The 20,896-nt window shown below is 43.6% G+C and overlaps 1 protein-coding gene across 2 annotated transcripts in view; it reads left to right on the top strand.

The window, feature by feature from the left end:
* LOC147017516 (protogenin-like) overlaps window positions 1-20,661 on the top strand; it is a 125,237-nt gene extending 104,576 nt beyond the window's left edge. The window contains exons 12-19 of one of the 2 annotated variants that reach the window (XM_085847231.1): window positions 2,362-2,548; window positions 2,688-2,815; window positions 3,551-3,709; window positions 9,088-9,225; window positions 15,286-15,415; window positions 15,505-15,619; window positions 15,802-15,909; window positions 17,461-20,661. In XM_085847231.1, coding sequence (XP_085703357.1) covers window positions 2,362-2,548; window positions 2,688-2,815; window positions 3,551-3,709; window positions 9,088-9,225; window positions 15,286-15,415; window positions 15,505-15,619; window positions 15,802-15,909; window positions 17,461-17,943 — 1,448 coding nt within the window. In that variant the 3' untranslated portion in view covers window positions 17,944-20,661. Of the gene's footprint in view, window positions 1-2,361; window positions 2,549-2,687; window positions 2,816-3,532; window positions 3,710-9,087; window positions 9,226-15,285; window positions 15,416-15,504; window positions 15,620-15,801; window positions 15,910-17,460 lie in introns of both variants that reach the window. The other variant, XM_085847230.1, reaches the window with a different exon arrangement.
* Window positions 20,662-20,896: the final 235 nt, after the last annotated feature.

The raw sequence follows: 20,896 nt of genomic DNA, 5'->3' as shown, positions 1-20,896 counted from the left end.
ACAAATAAAAAACCAATGTCACCCGCAGGGTGACCCGTATCTTGCCAAAAGGTGACCACGTGTGACTTCTTTAAGGTCACACACAGGTGAACAGAGCTGCTATCCACCAGGAGCGACTCCTTGAGGAATATCTGCCTATGAGAGATTCCGATGAGAATCGTTCTACAGAGTAACCATGAAAAATATGCTTTTGCCTCATAACGTCACCAAATGACGTCATAATGTCTCAAGCTTGACATATCTAGAAAGCACTCATCGAGGTGTTCAATTTGAGGTACTACACGATATGGTTCCTAAAACTTGAAAATTTGACCTTGGGGTCAAATATGTTTGACCTTAGGCGCTAACCATGAAGGTCAAGGCCAATCGCCACCAAAAATTAATCAGCTGAGCGCCAGACCATGAACTATATTCCCATGAAGTTTGAAGACGATCCGATCAAAATTACTCAAAAAATAAGGGTTTCGTCGACTCCCCTGATTTGCGACAAAGTGACCTTGACCTTCAAAATTTTGTGCGCTGAAAGGGACCTCGAAAGGCCTCTGATATGCGAAGTTACAAAAATTTCCGATGATAACTGTGCTCTGCAGAATTTTTTATACGTGATTACAGACAAACAAACAAAAAAAAACATACAAGCTGGATAACATATCTTGCAAAAACTTCGTTTTGGCAAGATAAAAGGATAGCTCCAGCGAAATATACTGCTGAGGTTGTTTGCATTGATCAAATAATCCCGAAGAGTACTTGACTGAATCAGGAATTGATTTTTGAATAACTTTTTTTCATTGCCCGATTTGAACGAAACTTGATATTGTGCGTCAATGTGAAAAAAAAAAAACGGAGAAAAGAAAGTCTAAGACATTATTGTGCGTAGTCTTCTAAACACAATTTTATTTATTAATGAACACGGAAGTATTAGATCAAAATGGCGATGTTTAGTCTATACTAAATGTTTGAGACTTTTAAAATAAATCATTTGAAGAAGAAAAAAAGATAGCTCCAGCGAACTATACCGCTGAGGTTGTTTGCACTGTTCAAATTCTCCCGAAGAGTACTTGACTGAATCGGGAATTGTTTTTTAATAAAAATTTTTCCTTGCCCGATTTGAACGAAACTTGATACTGCACACGGCAGGTGAATGGTAAGTAAGGTGGCCCTAAAATTTTTGCGCTATTGTGTACCGTTTTGGTTGTATTTCGGGAACATACTTACATACATACATACATACATACAAGATGAGAGTTTTAGTAATATTATATACTAGACGAGCCGTGAACCCGTTAGGTTCCCGTTGTGACAGCGGTTGATGAAAAAAATCATTTCAAGAAAAAAAGATAGCTCCAGCGAACTATACTGCTGAGGTTGTTCGCATTGATCAAATTCTCCCGAAGAGTACTTGACTGAATCGGGAATTGATTTTTTAATAATATTTTTCATTGCCCGATGTGAACGAAACTTGATACTGCACACCACAGGTGAATGGTGAGTAAGGTGGGCCGAAAATTTTTGCGTTATCATGGACCGTTCTGGCTGCTTTTTCGGGAACATACATACATACATACATACATACATACATACATATACATGCATACATACAAGATGAGAGTTTCAGTAATATATAGATAGATAGATAATTTTTGCCTTTTCACCTTTTGGCCCAATTTTTTTATTATTTTCTCTATAGTCTCAAAATAAAAGTTTGTTGAAAATTTGATGACAAAAGCTCAAATGGTAAATAAAAATGTTATGGCCGACACACACACACACACACACACACACACACACACACACACACACACACACACACACGCACTCACACACACACGCACTCACACACACTCACACACACACACACACACACACACACACACACACACACACACACACACACACACACACATACACACACTAGGCTAACTAGGAATACATTCATTGAAATGTATCACACTCTTCACAGAGTGTTGGTCCTGCCAAAGCTGTTTGTTGGCAAACACTGGACAATTTGCCATTTCCTTCCCAGAAGTCAGTAAAGGCAGGAATGTTGAATTTGGCCACGCTGTTGGCGATAACCTGCCTACTCTTCACAAAAGATAGTGTGAGATCTTTAACGTCCAGCAATGACCATTCCTGACAGACGGAAGGTCATCTGACTCAAAGTCCTTCTGATGGATCAGACACGCATTCATCTATCACCCTCCATGCAAAACACCAGGGTGACAGTTTATAGCTGGGTCCAGATTCAAACTCAAGACTGACAGCTCAAAGGCACGCGTACATACCTCGAGGCTGTCCGACCAGCCAATTGGAATAAAATTTGTATAATCGTCTGCTTTTTCATTTTGTCCCCCCCCCCCTCAGTTATCCGTGGTCGTTCATCTCCACCACCGCCACCTCCGCACCGCTTACATGCTGTTGGAAACGGTTCACGCTCTGTGGTCTTGCGGTGGTCTGCTCCTGTATTCAGACATGCCGGTCGGTGCAACTACACAGTTCGGTGCAACTCCGTCGGCCTGAAGAACGCTTCACTCGTCCAATACCTGCACACGTGAGCATAACGGCTGCAACTATTTCTTTCAAAGTTCACTGGAAGTATGTGCCAACTTATTGAGGAGATCGATTTGAATATTGTCAAATGCTTCCTGTGTTGTTGAAAATGTATTGTGACAAATTGTGAATGCTTGCAGCACCCAGGAGGGTCTGATCGTTGGTGGTCTCCGACCGCATACACATTATGAGTTTGCAGTCCGCCTTCGGCTCGGTGTCCTCGTTAGCCCGTGGAGTCCTGTGCTGTTCCACACCACATCGCCAGAACGTGAGTGAGGTCGTCGGACCGGTCGATAGTAGTCAATGTGCTCAACATACCGAGTGTTTGGTGTTCAGGTATCACTATTACATTCGGGTCTCCAATGCACACACACACACACACACACACACACACACACACACACACACACACACACACACACACACACACACACACACACACACACACACACACACACACACACACACACACACACACGGTAAATTGCTCAAGGTGAATGAGCCATTATTATCTGATTATCAAATCGAGAAAATTAACCCCTCCTCGCATCCATGAAGAGTGTGTGAACACTTCAAAGCTGAACTGAAAGGAGGTGCAACACTTGTTAATGCTTATCCAGCAATGGGAATTAATTCGATGTAGAGAAAAAAAAATGATGTAGTAATGCTGTTTACTAATCGGCTAATCCTATTGTTATCGTGTCATCATGATTCTCCGAGTCATGGCTATCGAATGAGATGTGCTGCCTTTGTCTTCCCTTTTTCGAATCTATTTTAGAAGTAATGTACGTATTTATGTTCCTTACTTGTCTTTTTTCATTGTCTTCATTCCACTGTTAAACTATAGGATAGACAAGCTATTTGTTTTGACCCCTTGCATATAATAAGTGATTATGATAGTATTATTGTTTTATTTCATACAGGTAATTAAAGACAGGATTTCAACATTAAGCCTGTGCTTGATCCCCCCCCCCCCCTCCATCAGCACCATCATCTCCTCCAGATGGTGTACGTGTCGCCTCGGTGGGCCCAAGCTCAGTGCTCCTTGCATGGCAGCCCCCTACAGAGCCCGGTGGAGAGATTCTACGATACGTCGTTCGCTACGCTACTGCATCTCTCACCGGCAAGATCTTGGGGTTTTGGAGGAAGCTGACCACAAGAGGTACGATGAACAATTTTAGTATCTCTGGAGAACAATAACCTGCAAGATAGATTTTTTTTATACCTATCTTTAGTCATATCAAGGAAATAAATGAGAAATTCAAGGTACAGGACGTGATCAGCACCCCCCACGGATCGGTTGCCATTCAACCAGAGGATCAGAACAGCTTCTGGTTCTAAAGCCACAGGCAACACTTGACTCTTATCTTAAAACAGACTGGTTAAAAAAAATAACTAGGCAAGCCAAACGAGACTATGACAAGGATATGGCCAAGAATATTAAACACTTGTGTAAAGCCCGTCAAACATGATGGGGCGGAGAGCATCACCCCCACTCCCAATCACAGCACAGTCGTTAAACAATATAACTCGCAGGCCTCTATTCTGCTTGTGATTGTCACCTCGCCATCGCCTGTTGCTCATCCTGCCTCTGTCTTTGATCCGCTTCCACTCACGCACTAATATCCTTTTTCTCTCCGCTGCACGTACTCTCCATGTGTGTACAAATAAAGGGTACTGAATATTGTTTAACAAATAAACAACAGTAAAAGTAAAACTTGACTGAGTTAAAGTGTAGGTACCTTGAGGGATAGCCCAAGGAGTTTGGTTCGTGATGAGAATGAGATGGTAGGCTTACTAAATAGTTATTTTGCTTCAATATTTACATGAGAACAGTCAGGAGAACTAACAGTAGCTCACGGAATCCATCCGGGAGGTGAGGAAGGGCTTTCAGAGGAGTTACAGGTAAGACTTGACTGTGGGGACCCTTCTGGGGATCCAGTGTTGGCACTCCATGGATGGTTTGTCTCCATATTTTCCTGTATTTAATGAGGCAGGCAGCCAGGATACAGCTGATGTTTGCCATCTTCGAGTCATCTTTTGGTTGAGTTGACCAACCTTGATTTGGGTCGACCGGTCATCCAGTTTGGGAGAGATTGAAGTTGAAGAGTTGGTGGGATGGTAGATGAGGCAGCACATGATGGAGATGTCCATAACATTGGAAATGGCATTAGCTTACGAGAGATGAGGCAGGAGGCTGTTGTGTCCCATGACGGATCTGATGATTAGTAATGTAGTGGAACCACCGCACACTCGAGGTGTCGGAGACATCGTGTGTCAAAGGCATCAAGAAGCCTGCGTAAATATGTTGCATTTGTGGTCCAGGTCTCGGATCTGTAAAACAGCAAATAAATGATCAATGCTCGATACATCCACAGTTTGGTGTTCTTTTGGATTTGTTGTTTCTTGAAAAGTAGGCTGGAGAGAAGGTTTAGTGCGAGAGCTGCTTTAGTGATGTGGGAAGTGATGTCAGGACGATGGTCCAGATTTGTTGACAACCAATCCAAGGTAAGTAAACTCGTTAACGAATTCAACCACTTCACCATAGATGACAAAGTTGGAGGGATTGGTGTTGTCGGGTGTTATTGGCATTACCTTTGTCTTGCACCATTTGAAGCACATCCCTATACAGCTGGCTTCTTCTTTTAGGACAAGGAGGCCCAGTTTCAGGGTAAGCAGTGTGTAAAAATGGCAATATCATTTGCGGAGTCGAGATCGGTGAGCCGAAGCTGGCCAAGGTCGAAGCCACAATTGGTACAAGCCAAGATACAGTGCATCAGATGATTGATGATGGTGCTAAATAACTCAGGTGAGAGTACACAATAGTGGTGCACTCCTGGATGTATAACATATTCATTTGAAAGCTTCCTTCCGAGCTGCCCACAACTAGTGTAACTGTATAATAATCTGACAGGTTCGAGCAGATTATGTGCAACAGCATAAATTCTGAGTAGTTTCCACAGATAATCTCGGCAAACAGAATTAAAGACAACCTTGTAGTCAGTAAATGCAATGTGATGCATGCCGATTAAAATCATTGGTCTTCTCAATCGGTTGACGGATGCTAAAGATCTGTTCAGTGGTGCTTCCACCAGGACAAAAGCCTCCTTACCCAGGTGTCTGAAGTCCATCCATCCATTGGGACCATACTCTGAACAGAGCATCGGTGCTGCCAAAACAGTCTCCTGGGCTATTGGGCACAATCCTGGATGGGCCACCACTCCGACGCAAGATACTCAAATGGCTCAATCATCCCCCAGCAAGCTAGTACTGATTTTTCTGACCTCGGAAGGATGACAGGCTGTGTCAACCCCACCTGGTATTAAATCAATGGCCGAGCAGGATTTAAACTCAGGATCCTAGGATCCTAAGCCCAGCACCCTAACCATTAAGCCAACATCAGGCATAGCTCTGGAGTACAGATCGAATTTGGACTTGGAGGACTAGTACAAAGAGTTTTCCAGGAATAGAGAGCAGTGTGATGATGCGATGATTGCTGCACTCTTGTTGGTCTCCCTTCCCTTTCCAAAATGGAAGGATTATTCCTCATCTCCATTCAGTGGGTGGTCTTCATGACGGAGACTGTATTGATGATGTACGTATTAAAGACATTCAAGCATTGCATCCCCACCATCTTTTAATGAGTTTTGCAGCAATGGCACAGATGCCTGGTTAACAAAAAAAAACTTTTTGATGGCGGACATTACCTCAGAGGGAGTCAAGGGGCCGGGGTTTCACTCTAAATGATTCGCAGCAATCCTAGCAGTAGCTGCAAGTGCAGGAGTGAGGGGGGGAGGGGAGAAGTGGGGTGGTCTTGCATGCCAGAGCCCCCCAAAAATATTTTATCGATAAGACAAAGTTCTAGTTGGCTAGTAATAGTGGATGGCGACATACATTAAAAGGAGAAAAGGGTAAACGTACGACACCTACAATGTGCGGTGGAGTCCAACAGCTTTACATTAATCTCTCACTTTGTTGGAAAATCAAGAGGAAATCCAAGCAACACAATGGAATTTGTTTGAGAGCCTGTATTGCACTGATCGTTATCTATACAGGAAACCCTCAAATATTGTGGGGGCTAGGTTCCTGGAAAATTCCGCGATGGTTAAAACCACGATCGATATTCAAAACCAAGGTCCAATGGGTAAAGGGGGGTTCAGTGTTTTTTGGTTGTAAACCTTGTCGAGGCTCGTATGAGAGCTAACACACAACGCACATCAAGGGGGGCATGAGACAAGAGGGGCGGGAGTGGGAAGGACAAAACAGTGGGGAACATACACATTAGGAGATCTGTGGAAGGGAGAGGGATGGGACGGGGAACATGGGGAATAGAAGATGGACATTACAGGGACTTTCAGGAAGGAAAGCAGGGAATTTGAAGGAGGTGGGGTTGGGTGGATTATCGGGGGTAGAAAAGATCAAGGATTTGGATGGGGGGTGATAAGAGGTGGTGGTGAACAGCTGTTTTGAAGGCCTGGAGGGAAGAATGGGATTGAATAGAGTGAGGGAGTTTATTCCAAAGGCGGGGAAAAAGAGGAATGAAAGAGTGAAGGTGAGCAGTGATTCGTGATTTTGGTAGTTTTACCAGAGGGGGTTGTTGGCGGACCTTGAGCACCCTGCAGAAATGTGGTGGGGACAAATCGCAGAGAGAGCAGGGGGTTGAGGCTGGAGAGGAGATGGTAGAAGACAGAAAGACCTTGGTCTTCGGTAGAAGACAGAAGACAGAAGACAGAATGCCTTGGTCTCCACAGCGTGAAGCCGAGAAAAGTGGGAGGCAGGAGCACTAGCCCAGAGAGGAGAGCAGTACTCCATCAGGCTGCGGACGAAAGCTTTGTAAATGGTCAGGAGCTCAGGAGGGCCGAAGGACTTTGCACAACGGAGGATACCCAGTCGGCGACTGGCTTTGGAGGTGATGTTTGAAATGTGGCTTTCCCAGGAAAGGTCATGGCAGATAGTGAGACCCAGAAGCTTGAAAGAGAGGACTTTTTTGAAAGAAAGGATTTTTCGTGAACCAACAAGTGCTTTGGTAAAAACGGTATTTTTTATTAAACAATTATTATCGACTTATTAATTGGTTCACGAAAAAATATTTTCACGAAAAATATAATTGGTTCACGAAAAAATATTTTCACGAAAAATATAAGTGACCACGATATTCGTTATTGTTGTGTGTCTGTCTGCCTGTATGTCTGTTTGTCTGTCCCGAGCATAGCTCCGTGGGTTTTAATTCGATCCTGATGAAATTTTGGTGGGAGGTTTATATCATGATCTCGTTGTGTTTTCCTGAGAATGGGTGTAATGAGCGGAGCCACGCCCAAAAAACATGTGTTTTTAGTGGGTAGCCGATTTCAATTTGCATCTTCTCCTAGGGGGTTTCTCGAATCTGACAGGGGTTTCGGTATTTGGTTAGCCCAATAGCACCTGCATAGCCCCACAGAGCTCGATTTTTCATTTTAGTCCCAAGGTCAAGGTCAAAAGGTCACAAGGTCATGAACTTAGAAAATTTCGAATTTGGACATAAAAATCAGACGACCGCCCAAACTTTGAGAGCTGGGATGACAATATTTTTATGCATAATCTTGAGGTCATTCCCCACCTAAAGTGTTGAAACCATTTTTCTCTATCTCGAACACCTTGCCCGTGGCGCCCCCTACAAGTTTGTTTTTATGCTGATTTCATCAAAGTATGGATAATCCGAGGAGTGTGAAATGCCATATAGCCTATATGACGTTATATTGTTCCTGGAATGTTCCAGAGGAAATTTTGCACCAAAGGTCATAATCCTTGACCTTTGACCTTTAAAGTTCACAAAGGTCAAATTTTCAAAGTTGTGGGAATCGAACCGGGTTTTCGACCTTCTTCGACGAACTAACTCCAATAAGCTATAGCACGTATCCTGTTTCCTTATTTTAATGTCCACAACATTGTTTTGTGACCTTTAAAGGTTATGCCAAAGTCAAATTTTTTAAGTTGTTGAACGAAACCGGGTTTTCGACATTTTGCAGCTAATAACCTGTCACTCGTACCACATCATGTTGATCATTTTTATAACTTGGTCAAACATTATCACATTGTCTCATCCTTGACTTCTGAAACAATCTACATCGTCAAATACCGCTTGTGAACCATCGTCGTCTTCAGACTTGTTCACTATTATGCCCAAATTTTATCTTCCGAGCTCACAGGATGGCTGAGATGTCGCCTGGACAAACAAGAAAACAAACAAACCAACGGAGTGAAAACTGAGTATGTCCTTTCAGCGCAGGTCATCGTGGGTGCTTTCGGCACCTTGCAATGACGTTCTGCAGCACCTGGAGATGGAATAGGGAGGGGCTGTGTCCAAAACTGTACCATTAATGCTCATCAGGGATAATCGACGCGTATGCTAAATATCATAGCAGGGGCCTTGTTTACTGATTGACAATGATAAAATGTATTGACAGCACAGATAAGACACTTAACCTGAGTTCCTTAATCATAAGCAACAATTACAGGTCAACCTATACGTAACTCTCATATTATCCCTCTCATCTTTTCTAGGTGCTGAAACTTTGATGAGGGTTGATGGTCTGCAGCCTGGAAAAGCCTACCAATTCCAAATTGCTGCAGCAACTGCAGAGGGCCAGGGACCTTTCACGGAAGGCACGGATTTTGTGTTGGTGGATGGACAGAGCCTTGGTAAGTGATGCTGTGATTTCAATATGTAACAAATACGAGGTCGATGCAAATATTAATAGCACACAAGAGTGTTCCAGGAAGAACTGACATAATTGAGACATTGATGAGCAATACCTTCTTTAATAAATGGATTAACAGTAACTCTTGAATTTATAAGCCTCATCATCAGCCATAACCTCTCCTGGGGTAACCACATAGCAAAGCTGTCCTCCAAAGCTAGCTGCAGACTTGGCATTATCCATCAATCCATCTTTCCTTGGAAAATCAGAGATGCTTACAATTTACAAAGTATTTGTCCAGAGCTCAATGGAATGCTGCTCTCCCCTATGGACTGGCACCTCAATATGACATCTGTCTCTCCTGGATTCTTTGGACTCGAAACATCTCAAAATTATTGGAATCTCCCATGATGAGGCAGAAGCACATGGATCGTTGCTCTCACATCGCAGACAGGCAGGTGATGTTTTTTTTTGTTTTCTACTGCCTCATCTCCAACATTGCTCCTCCTGTCATCTGATTCTCCTGATTTACTCCAATTTTTTTTTGAGGTTAAGCCAGCTTAGATCTGTGACTTGCTACAGGTACCATGCAAACCTGTACTAACTTGTTTCATGCTCAGGTTGTCGGTGACTAAACCGTCTCCCCACTGGTTTCCTGGTGAGGAGGGTGTATGGATATGGACACCCAGCAGGATTAAAAACAATACCTGTCAAAGGACAGGGGAGCTCCTTGTGAGCCAATGGCCATCCATATCTAGTGAGCAACTGTGTGCAGACGTCGTCCTGCAGTTGGGTTACTTTTTATTAGGAGGTTGGTGGCAGGATTTACACTCTGGCCACCGTAAAACCCTTCACTCCACAAAACATACGAAAAACGCAAAGAAAACGAAAAACCCACTCAGTAAGAGTACCAACTGTGCAGCTGCTCTTTGCAGGGTCGCTCACCTGATGAATAGATTGGGGCAAAGCCTTCGAGACCCCCACTCTTTGATGAGGAAAAACACAGGTAACCTTCCCAGGTTGGATTGATGTAGTGTGTGTCAGGGTGGTGCTGAGGTGTCATCGACCGGATGGCGATCTCCTTGGGTTAACCTGAGGCGGTCCCTTTGGGTGGGTGCTTGGAATGTCCGATTCCAAAGAGAGGATGATCACCTGTCTCTATTACCATCTGAGCTCAAGCGTTTGACATCAGTATTGGAGCACTCTCTGAGGTTCAGAGACCAGATAGTGGTGAGATCATGGTGGGTGGTCACACCTACTCTTGTTCTGGTTGCTCTGATGGTTACTATACCCAAGGAGTTGCTGTAGCTGTGTCCAATAGGCTGACTCCAATGATAATTGAGGTCACACAAGTCAACGAGTGTATTATGAGACTAAGGATTCATGACTCCTTGGGTGTCATTTCCCTGGTCTATGTATATGCTCCGACTGAGGCGAGTGATCTCACTGTGAAGGATGCATTCTATGCCACGCTCAAGTCTGTGGTTAATTAGTGCCCCAGGTGAGATACTCTTCTCATCTTGGGGGATTTCAATGCACCAACTGGAACTGATAGGGATGGTTATGAGACATGTGTTGGGCCCCTTTGGGTCTGTAACTGTGAACCAGAATAGCACTAAGTTCCTTGACTTTGCAAGAAGTCATGGATTTTAGGTAGTTGGTTCATGGTTTCAGCAACATAGGCTCATTGCTGGACTTGGTATTCCAATGCTGGTGGTGTGGCAAAGGAGATTGGCCATGTGCTTGTTGATGGTCGCTGGAGGATGATCCAGAACTGCAGGGTCTACCGGAGTGCTCAGTTCTTCAATACTGACAACAGTCTTGTTGCAACTCTGAAGTAGCAGCTTAAATGTAGAAGAATGGTACCATCCCAGCCGAGGCTGGATGTTGGCAAGCTCAAAGATGAGAGGGCAGCTGTGGAGTTTGCGAACAGACTGAGTGGGGATTTGGGGGCCTGGATGCTTTGGGGAATCCTGAAGAGTTGTGGAGTGCCTTGAAGACCACCGTCCTTGATGTTGTGAGTGGATGTCTTGGAACTCACCATCGGGCGAATAAGAATTTTGGTTCTCGAGGGACACTGAATACCATTGACCAGAGTCGCAGGACCAATCTTAATGGCAGAGCTGAGCTATTCAGGGAGTTGAGGTGTAAAACTGTACGTGCGCTGAGGCTGGACAAGGAGGCCTATGTGCGAGGAATGTGTGAGGGGTTGGAGCATCACCTGTGGTCAGTTGATTCTCGTCCTGCTTACAGGGGAATTTGCGCATTGCATTCCTCCAAGTCCATCCCTCGGTGTACTGCAGCTAGAGTAGAGGGTGGTCGGCTCTTGACAGAGGAGTCCGAAGTGAAGGCCCGCTGGGCCGTTCACTTTGAGCGGCTGTACAAATCCGATCTACGAGCTGTTGAGTTGGATGTCAAGGGTGTTACTATCCTGATTACTGACCCTCCAATCAACTATGATCCACCTTCATTTGTGGAAACACAGACTGCGGTGAACCGGTTGAAATGGGGTAAAGCTCCTGGGATTTGTGGTATCCATGTTGAACTTCTCAAGGCTGGTGGAAGTGCTGTACTCATGTCATTGCATGCAGTTCTGTGCTTTGCCTGGAACACAGGCATCATCCCAACTGACTTGGAAGAGGGGCCTTGTTGTCCATCTCTGGAAAATGAAGGGTGATTACCAGGACTGAAACAACTCCCGAGGGGTGATGATGCTCTCAGTGCCGGGTAAGGTCTTTGCTCAGATAATTATTGATTGGGTTCGCCACCATCTGCTTGAGCACCAGCATCCAGCGCAGTCAGGCTTCACACCAAGGAAGTCAATGATTGACCGTATCCTTGCTCTTTGGTTCCTCACTGAATGCAGATGAGAGTTTTGGCTGAGGCTCCTTGCAGCCTATGTTGATCTATGCAAAGCATTCAATTCAGTGAATCAGGATAACCTTTGGAGGATTCTTGGTCTTCATGGGGTGCCACCAAAACTGATCAATCTGATGTCTGAACTGTATTCTGGTACTGAGAGTGCTATGAGATGTGGTGATTCCATCTCTCACTTATTTCCAGTTGTTGCTGGAGTTCATCAGGGGTGTGTACTGGCCGCCACACTTTTCAGTGCTTGTATGGACTGGATTTTGGGGAGGATGTCAAAGAGATCAAGCTGTGGTGCATTGTTTGGGAATGTCAAGATCTCTGACCTTGATTTCACAGATGATGCAGTCGTCTTTGCGGAAACTCTAGATATCTTTTTGGGGTCCCTCGAGGTGCTGAATGATGAGTCAGAGCCACTGGGATAACGGATTTCCAGGGTCAAAACTAAGATCTAGGCTTTCAATGACATCTTGGATGTTGCTATCATGTCTGTACCTGTTTTTAGTGAGGATGTTGAGGTTGTGGAAAGATTCACTTACCTTGGCAGTGATATTCATGTCTTTTCTGGCTGTGAGCCAGAGGTCAGTAGACATCTCGGTGGGCGCTGGGGAGTCATGGATTCACTGGATCATGGGGTGTGGCACTGCTGGTACTTGTGCAGGAGGACGACAGTCCGAGTCTTCAAGTCATTGGTACTTCCAGTCTTGCTCTATGGGTGCGAGACTTGGACTCTGACCAGGTATCTGAGATGGAGACTTAATTCCTTTGGTACCAGGTCTCTTCGGAGAATCCTTGGCTATTGCTTGTCAGACTTTGTGTCCAAAGAACGGTTGCTGAGAGAGACTAAAATTAGATTTGTTTCCTGCATACCCGGTGAGTGTCAGCTGCGGCTGTATGGACAAGTGGCTCGTTCTACTGATGCTGATCCTGTTCACCAGATTCTCCCAGTGAGGGAGTCTCGTGAGTGGAGGAGGCCAATGGGCCGACCACGTGCCTCGTGGTTGCAGCAGGTTGATCGGCATCTCAAGGAGATGGGGATGGGTGAGGCATCTGCCTGGGGGATGGCCAGATGGAGATGGGGATGGAGGTCCCTGGAGTACCGGCGGAAAGTGGATGCAGCGACGCATTGCATTTTTCCACTAATACTCTTCTGATTATACTTACAAAATCCGGACTGACTGTGCACCTCGCCTCCTTTGTTCCCCACTTCTCCCATCTCTGGAACCTCCTGCTAGACGCCATTTTTTCCAATTCTTCCTTCAAGGGTTTCAAACAGGCAATGCATCATCATCTCGTGTCATCCCCCATCCTAATCCATGATCTTTTTTTTTTTACTCCAATTAACCCTTCCTTTGCCAGTTGTCTGCAATTGTTTCCCCACTACCCCACTGCCAATTTAATGTTGCTCTTCCATGAGCCTCACTCTTGTGGAGAAAAAAAATTAATGAATTGTTGATTGAAATTAAATAATTTTGCAAAGTTCCCATGCACAATAACTTGCTTACCATCTATCTATAATTCCAGCAATGTGTGTGTGTGTGTGTGTGTGTGTGTGTGTGTGTGTGTGTGTGTGTGTGTGTGTGTGTGTGTGTGTGTGTGTGTGTGTGTGTGTGTGTGTGTGTGTGTGTGACCGCTGTTTCTCGACAACCACTGGTCCGATCTAATTGAAACGTTCCAGGTATATTGCTGGGGACCTGAGTATGTGCCTTTTCAAGGTTTGATATTAATCGGACAAGTGCTTCCCAAGTTATGGCTATTTATTTACCAAACCAATGACAGGACATGTTGTTGCGTGGGCGTGGCCGATGGGGGAAGGGAAGCTCAGCCGCGTTCCCCATTACAGGTTACAACGTACGGACTTCCGGAGAATGATGACTTCGTGTATTATAATAATTTCTCGATTTCTTATGCGCATTTATAGATAAACACAATGCCCCAAGTTATGATCATTTTCATATTAGACGGTGCATAAATTTCGGTAACATCAGAGTGCTGGTATGCTCCGAACCAGGAAGTAAATTTTTTTCTCTCTCTTCTCTTCTCTTTTTGTTTTTCCTTGCCACGACATTGCGAAAAGGTAAAATACGTTGGCGCTAATTGAATAATTGGGCATTAAAACTAAATTGCGAATAATCGTAACTGCGAATAATATGTGAACTTCCGGGCGACGCACGTACGGGCACGCAAGAGCGAAGAAACGGCCTGTGTGGTTGTTGTTTGTTGCTCGAGGTTTGAATTTATTATTATTTTTTTTTTACTGGCACGTACTAGTCATATTAATTTGAACATACTATTGGTCTCGAGCCATCGCACCTCCTTCAGCAATAGGACTTGGTGGGTGATTTTGGTATAAAGGTCCCATATCTCGCATAACTATCATGAAGGTCCACAAAATAACTTCACATCAAGCTTGAACAGCTCTGCTTTAGCAAAGGGTTGAAACATAATTTATTCAAATAGATAATTATCTCAGAATTGAATTGCTGAATTAAGATATCGATATTGAGCATGAGGACCATCTCAAGTAGAAACTCTAATGAGTCAACTTCCACAATTCGTCAACAAAACACAAATGTATCAAGATAACAATTTCACCACAGTTCATCTCTATGAAGAGTTTGACTTCATACAAAATGATCAGGGGATCTTTTCCCCCATTTGCTGAATGTTATTGGTATGGTGAAGTCCAGATTGGAATACAAGGCCACAGAGACTGCAAGTACTATGAACTTGCACATTAATCCCACATTATGTACCTGGTTCATAAGTTGAAGAACTGAAGTACAGTATAGATATGTTTTTATTAAAAAAAAAAAAATGTTTTTTTATTTACTTACCGGGCGTAGTGGCGTGCGCCTGTAATCCGGCTACTCAGAGGCTTGGGTTGGAGGATCGCTTGAGGACGGGAGCTCTGTGCTGGGCCGTGCTATGAGAGGGTGTAGGGCAGTCCAGAATCATGGTGAAACCCAATCCTTATCCCTCTGTCATAAGAGGCGACCAGGGTTGCGTCAGGAAGGGCATCCGGCGTAAAACCTGTGCCAAATCATTATGCGGATCATAACGGATGATCCGCTGTGGCGACCCCTAACGGGAGCAGCCGAAAGAAGAACAACAACATGTTTTTTATTTACTTCTCAGACTTAATTGTCGTAATGTCATGCTACCTAAACATTTTGTCTGTGTTTGAACACAGGTTTTGGTTTAGCAGGAACATCAACAAATCGTAAGGATGGAAGAGCGACAGCCATCACCCTTGGCGTGTGCATTGCCCTCGCATGTATCGTGCTGTGTCTCGCAGTTCTCCTTGGTCGAGGCTGGACCAGGTAACTGCCAAGATTATGACGATTTGACAAGTCCCACTTTTACCTCACTTGTTTTTGAATCTGAGCCTGGAACAAACTATTTGCCACAGGCGTGCTCGACCAAAGGCAGCGGGAAATGCAAGAGTTGTTCAGGCACATGGAGCTTTCCACCAACCTCCACATCCTGAGGTACTGCCCTTTCACGGTGCAGGCCATGAGGATAGTGTAAGTGTGTTCAACAAACTAGATCTCATCATTTCTAAAGTTGGCACCAAACCACTTTAACACAGACACATCAGAAGTTTTTTTCTCCCGATATGTACTCTCATGTTTTAATGAGGGTCAATATATTTGTCGTAGGTGAAGTGATGAAGTCCAGCGCAGTATATTTTGTGGTTTGTTTGCAGGAGGAAGCAGGTTTGATGAAAGACTGCAGACAAACAGCACAAAAAGACTGGAAAAGCAGGATCTTTTGTCTCCGTGGGCAAGACAAGGATCAAAGCCATTCCAAAAGGGTAAACAATATTAATAGTCTTAGCAGCATCATGGGAACAAAAACATTTCTTGACTATAGTTTGTGTGTAACTGTGTAGGGATCAGCAAACGTGAAAGACAGGTTATAGATTTATATTATGGCTAAAGTTGTTCAACATCTATGCCGTGCATTGCAATAACAGCAAATGTAAAAGAAGAAGATGAAGAACTATGGTCGTGAAATGGATTCTCTCGAAGTTGTTTCTGCTATATATTTAAGAATGAACCGATGAATCTTAACAACCGCGGACTATTCAAATCAGCGATTCACACTCCTGACTCAATTTCCATTTGTCTGACTAGTTCTAATCTTTATACTTGACTCTAAAAAGCTGAGATTCACCCATAAATGGTATTCAATTTATATCACTTGATGTCAGGTTCTAACACCAACACTGAGCACAGAATTTAATGGAGAAAGTTCAAAAAATGTCTGCTACCTTGGATACAAATGAAGGCACCAGGAGGAGCTGAACTCGCTGTTAGATCAAGAATGGAATACAGATACAGCCTGGAATAAGTGGAAACAACTTGGTGTTATCAATGAGGAACAGCAAGAGTTTTTTTTATAAAGCTTGGATCAGATTGCTGTTGATGTATGTAAGCGAAATGCAGATTGAAGATACAAGAAGAATGCAAAGAACAAAGATGAGAAAACCTGATGGATGAATGGAGTGTTCCTCAAACAAAGAATTCTGAGCTCAGAAATCAGGAAGAAACAAGGAGGGCACTCTATAGAGGGCATAACTCCGCCAGGTTGATTAGTTAATGTTTTGTATTTCACTGATAGTGTGGATCTGGATTCGGACCTGAACTAAAATTTAATCAGCTTGTTCTCGTCAACCAATCCAATTCATCCACCAAGTTTCGTCTGAATCTGTCCATAATTTTTTGAAATATCATGTCATCTGTCATTTTAGCCCGATCACTCAATGGTGAAAAATCACTTAAAAATTCGAGTATCCGGATCCAGATTCGGATGTTCACCAAAATCTAATCATTTTGTCCATGTCACATATCCAAACGCTCCACCAAATTTTGTCTGAATCCGTCTAAAACTTCTTGAGATATTTTGTTCACAAACAAACGGACAGGTAGGGGTGAAAACATAACCTCTCTCCACCTTCGGTGGGAGAGGGAGCAAAAATTAATTTTTCTAAGTTCTTCACCAAAGAACTTAGGAAAAGAAGACTTGGTTGCTATGGACATGTGCAATGAAGGTCAGAAGATGAAGTTGTAAGGAAGGCATTAAAGGTCATAGTGGAAGGAAGAAAGCCAAGAGGATGTCATAAAAAGACATGGATTGAAACTGTCAAGAAAGATATGGAACGGTTGGGTTTACACGAAACTGCTGCAATGATAGTTTCGGAGGAAGTCCATCGTTTGACTGAATAATTGGAAGAGAGAGAGAGACTGTGTGTCTGTGTGTGTGTGTTTTCAGGTGTTATGGTAAAATATCACGTGCTTTTTTGAGCTTAATACTTATTATAATGATACTAAAAACAGAACATGTCTCTCCTTGTCCTCCTCAGCATGTACGACAGAGTTCCTGTGATGGTGGCAATTTAGGTCTTCTCCTGGCTCATGTGGCCTCCAAAGGAAATGTGGCCTCCACTGGAGCTTGCTTGGAGAGTGGGAGCACCAGTGGCTGCAGTTCTGACCATGATCCTCCATCACCACCCAGCTCTGAGAATTCAGAATCCTCTGGTGGAGCCCGTTTCTCTCAAGCAACCCTCGACGGAGTTCTACCAAATTTCACTTCTCCAGGTGACAGTGATACTCAAGAAGACAGTGGTGGTGGAGAAGAAGATGAGGGGGTTTCACCTGGAAGTCAGCATCCAAAGACAAGCCAGGCTGTTCTTTTCAATGTACCACCATTAGGGCAAGCTTTGGCAGGGCCATTGTCAAGTCACGAGGCATTCTCTGTCTCCATGCCCAGTTTAGCACAACCTTTTCAAGCTTTATTTCTTATACCACCTCGTGCGGGCTCTTGCACCGTTTCTGTACCGACCTAGCCTCGGTTAAGCCATGGCCAGCCTCTGGGTTTTAATGGCCTTTCCTCACTTCACCAAAGATGCCCACGACCCCATTTGCCCTCTTACACCCCTTTATTGTACCAAAGGCAACCTAACAAACCAAGAATGGCCTTGTGCATATTGCTAATTCAGAGTATTCAACCCAAGTGAAGTAAAGTTGAAGTATTTATCCTCTTTCCAAAAAGTTGCCACAACACTTAACGAACACTACCTACCTCCTAGATCGGGGACGATGGTTAGTTCAGCGCTGGAGCCTGGAATTCCAAATGCTATGAGTTCAAAACACCAGTTCTGTTCTGGCCTCCTTCATCCACACTTACCTGGCTGGTCAATTGGCTTAACAGCGTGAAACAACAATAACCAAGCCGATTGTTTCTAAGGGAGCAACGTGTCAATCGAATCTATTAATTTCAGCATCTTCACATTTAGCAATACAAGATGTACTGTTGGTGTGATCTTTTGGTTCCCCGAGGCAGATATGGTGCTCCCTTCAGCCTCTGATATTCATACATTGTTCAGTTTTCTTGACGTATGGCTTTCCCCGGCCATGTTTTTTGCCTACCTACTGACTGTGCCGAGTCTACCTCATTCCTTCTTAGTGTTCCTCGCTGCTGAGATTTACCTCTGGCCTTTCTGCTGGTGTGACACGAATGCAGTTTCTGCTCGGTTACAAGATGGAAAAGGGCCTGGTCACCCTGCCTGTTGAAATGGCTAACCCATGGCACATTTTACTGATGCCTACGGCGGCCATCGCTTGAATATTTTATTAAGTACACCGCGAATGCCTGGTACTGTGAGCTTGTTAGAGTCCCTTACCCTATTAAGTGTTTTTCTTCCTATTTTATATAATGTATTCTTTTATTTAATGTTATTGAATTGTTCTTCTCTTACGTCATTATCTCTCTCTCTCTCTCTCTCTCTCTCTCTCTCTCTCTCTCTCTCTCTCTCTCTCTCTCTCTCTCTCTCTCTCTCTCTCTCTCTCTCTCTATCTCTCTATCTCTCTATCTCTCTATCTCTCTATCTCTCTATCTCTCTATCTCTCTATCTCTCTATCTCTCTATCTCTCTATCTCTCTTTCTCTCACACACACATTGATTTTCGTTTCCCTTCCTCTCTCCTTACAAGCTTTAGTAACAAAATATAAAACCAAATGGAACTCTTGCTCCTCCAAAATGCTGAACATCATGAAGTTTGTGCAAGGACACTTTGAAAAATTGAGATGTTATTGCTATCTATAGGGCCCCTTTGGCTTTGAGGCGATCAGATATGATTCTGTTCGGTGGGGTACAGTGTTCAAACTGAGTTACCCAGTCAAGTGTTCCTTGTTCTTCAGATATTTTTGAGGGAAACTCCAAAGATTGGGTTTTTTGAAGTTACCAAATACATCACACCAAAAAAAGGGTTAGATGCTAGAGAGCCTTTGATACGTTAACGACAGAGACTATTTTTTAGAAAAAAAATGTCTTTAAAGAAAGAAAATGCGACAGCATCATCTCACTGAAGCATTTATTCAAAGTATTTTAGAGAACACTTTTTCACCAGCTTAAAAAACAAACAAACAAACAAACACACTTTCGAGCCAAAGAAAAGTTGAGATCCGTCTGTAGGGCGGGTTTATTTAGAATGTGTGTAGATAGCTCTTTAAAATTTCCTTTGTACTAATTTTTGTATCGCGTGGAACTGCTTCCGGGAATGGAATGAATGACTGAGCAAAAGTGAGGTCTCGTTAAAAAAACCTCCCGACATGTGCGAATGAAGCTACTGATCAGTTTATTAAATTTCTTCATCGGATAAGATATTTTCATACAGCAAACTATAAGTGGGTCTTCCTTCCAACGGTCCCGGTATAATACTACCTCTGCCATGAAATGTTTTCTTTTTCAAATAGTTTTTTTGTAATGGTACCGCGCACGTCGAATGCCGTTCGACAGGGTATGCTTTTTTTTCTTTTTCTTTTCTTGTCTTTAGCTGCCATTTTGTCCCGTTGTTTTTATTGTCGTTGTTATTGGTGTTGTTGTTGTTGTAGAAGGAAAGCGAGGCTTTAAGTTAAGGCTTTAAGATATTATCCAAAAAAAAAAAAACTTTGAATGCCTGGAGTGCTCCGTCCTCCACATATGACGGTGATCAAGCCAAAGAAACCCTTTCTTATAATAAAGGGTTAAATACGATTTAGCATAGTTAAATAAATATTCGCAGCAGAATAACCAAAATGTCAAATGTCTGCCTGAAGACCACAGCCTGCCTTTGTGCCAATACCTGCAGGTGGTGCCTGCAAGACCAAAATGGCCATGGCATGCCAAATTGTTTGCAGCTTCTGCTGTCATCTCTTTTTTTTCCTTTTTTTTTTAGCCACCAGGGGGACCTGTTACATACGCCTTCCTGCCTGTGCGCTCGGATGGCTGTATCTCAGGGTTGGGTCTCCTGTTGCCGCCTTTTCTTGTCGAGACTTCACCAGGAGGTCAGATTGTTGAATGTAACGTTATTATTTGTTATGTCTGGTTAATTTTATCCATTTGTGTCCGTTCCTTTCGGAGATTGTTTCTCCAGTGCAGGTCTCTCGACACATGTGTGTTCTTTCTGAATGATCGTATTTTTTTACGACATCTGGTGAGGTCGATACACTGCTGAATACTTGTTTGTTGGTTTTGGTTGTTTTTTTTTTATCCCAGAAATAAAGTAGATAACTGAAGCAATGCATCACGTGTTTGTCTTTCTTGCAATTGACCACAATGTTGACTTTTTTGTAGGATGATTTTGAATATCCATTACCAGACTAGGAAATCATCCTTCTTCTTTCATGGCCACAATTATTCCCACAATCAAGTGGGGTTTGCCGGGGGGAGCTTGGCCCAAATCTTTCATGAACCGGCTGGTCACGCCTGACGTTCGACGAAGTGGTTACGACAGGAAATTGGAATTTGGCCGTGGTGCT

Source organism: Eptatretus burgeri, chromosome 11 (genome assembly GCF_056783735.1).
Source record: "Eptatretus burgeri isolate ZD-2024b chromosome 11, Ebu_testis_v1, whole genome shotgun sequence".
Taxonomy (NCBI): domain Eukaryota; kingdom Metazoa; phylum Chordata; class Myxini; order Myxiniformes; family Myxinidae; genus Eptatretus; species Eptatretus burgeri.
This window is presented reverse-complemented; position numbering and strand designations above follow the sequence as displayed.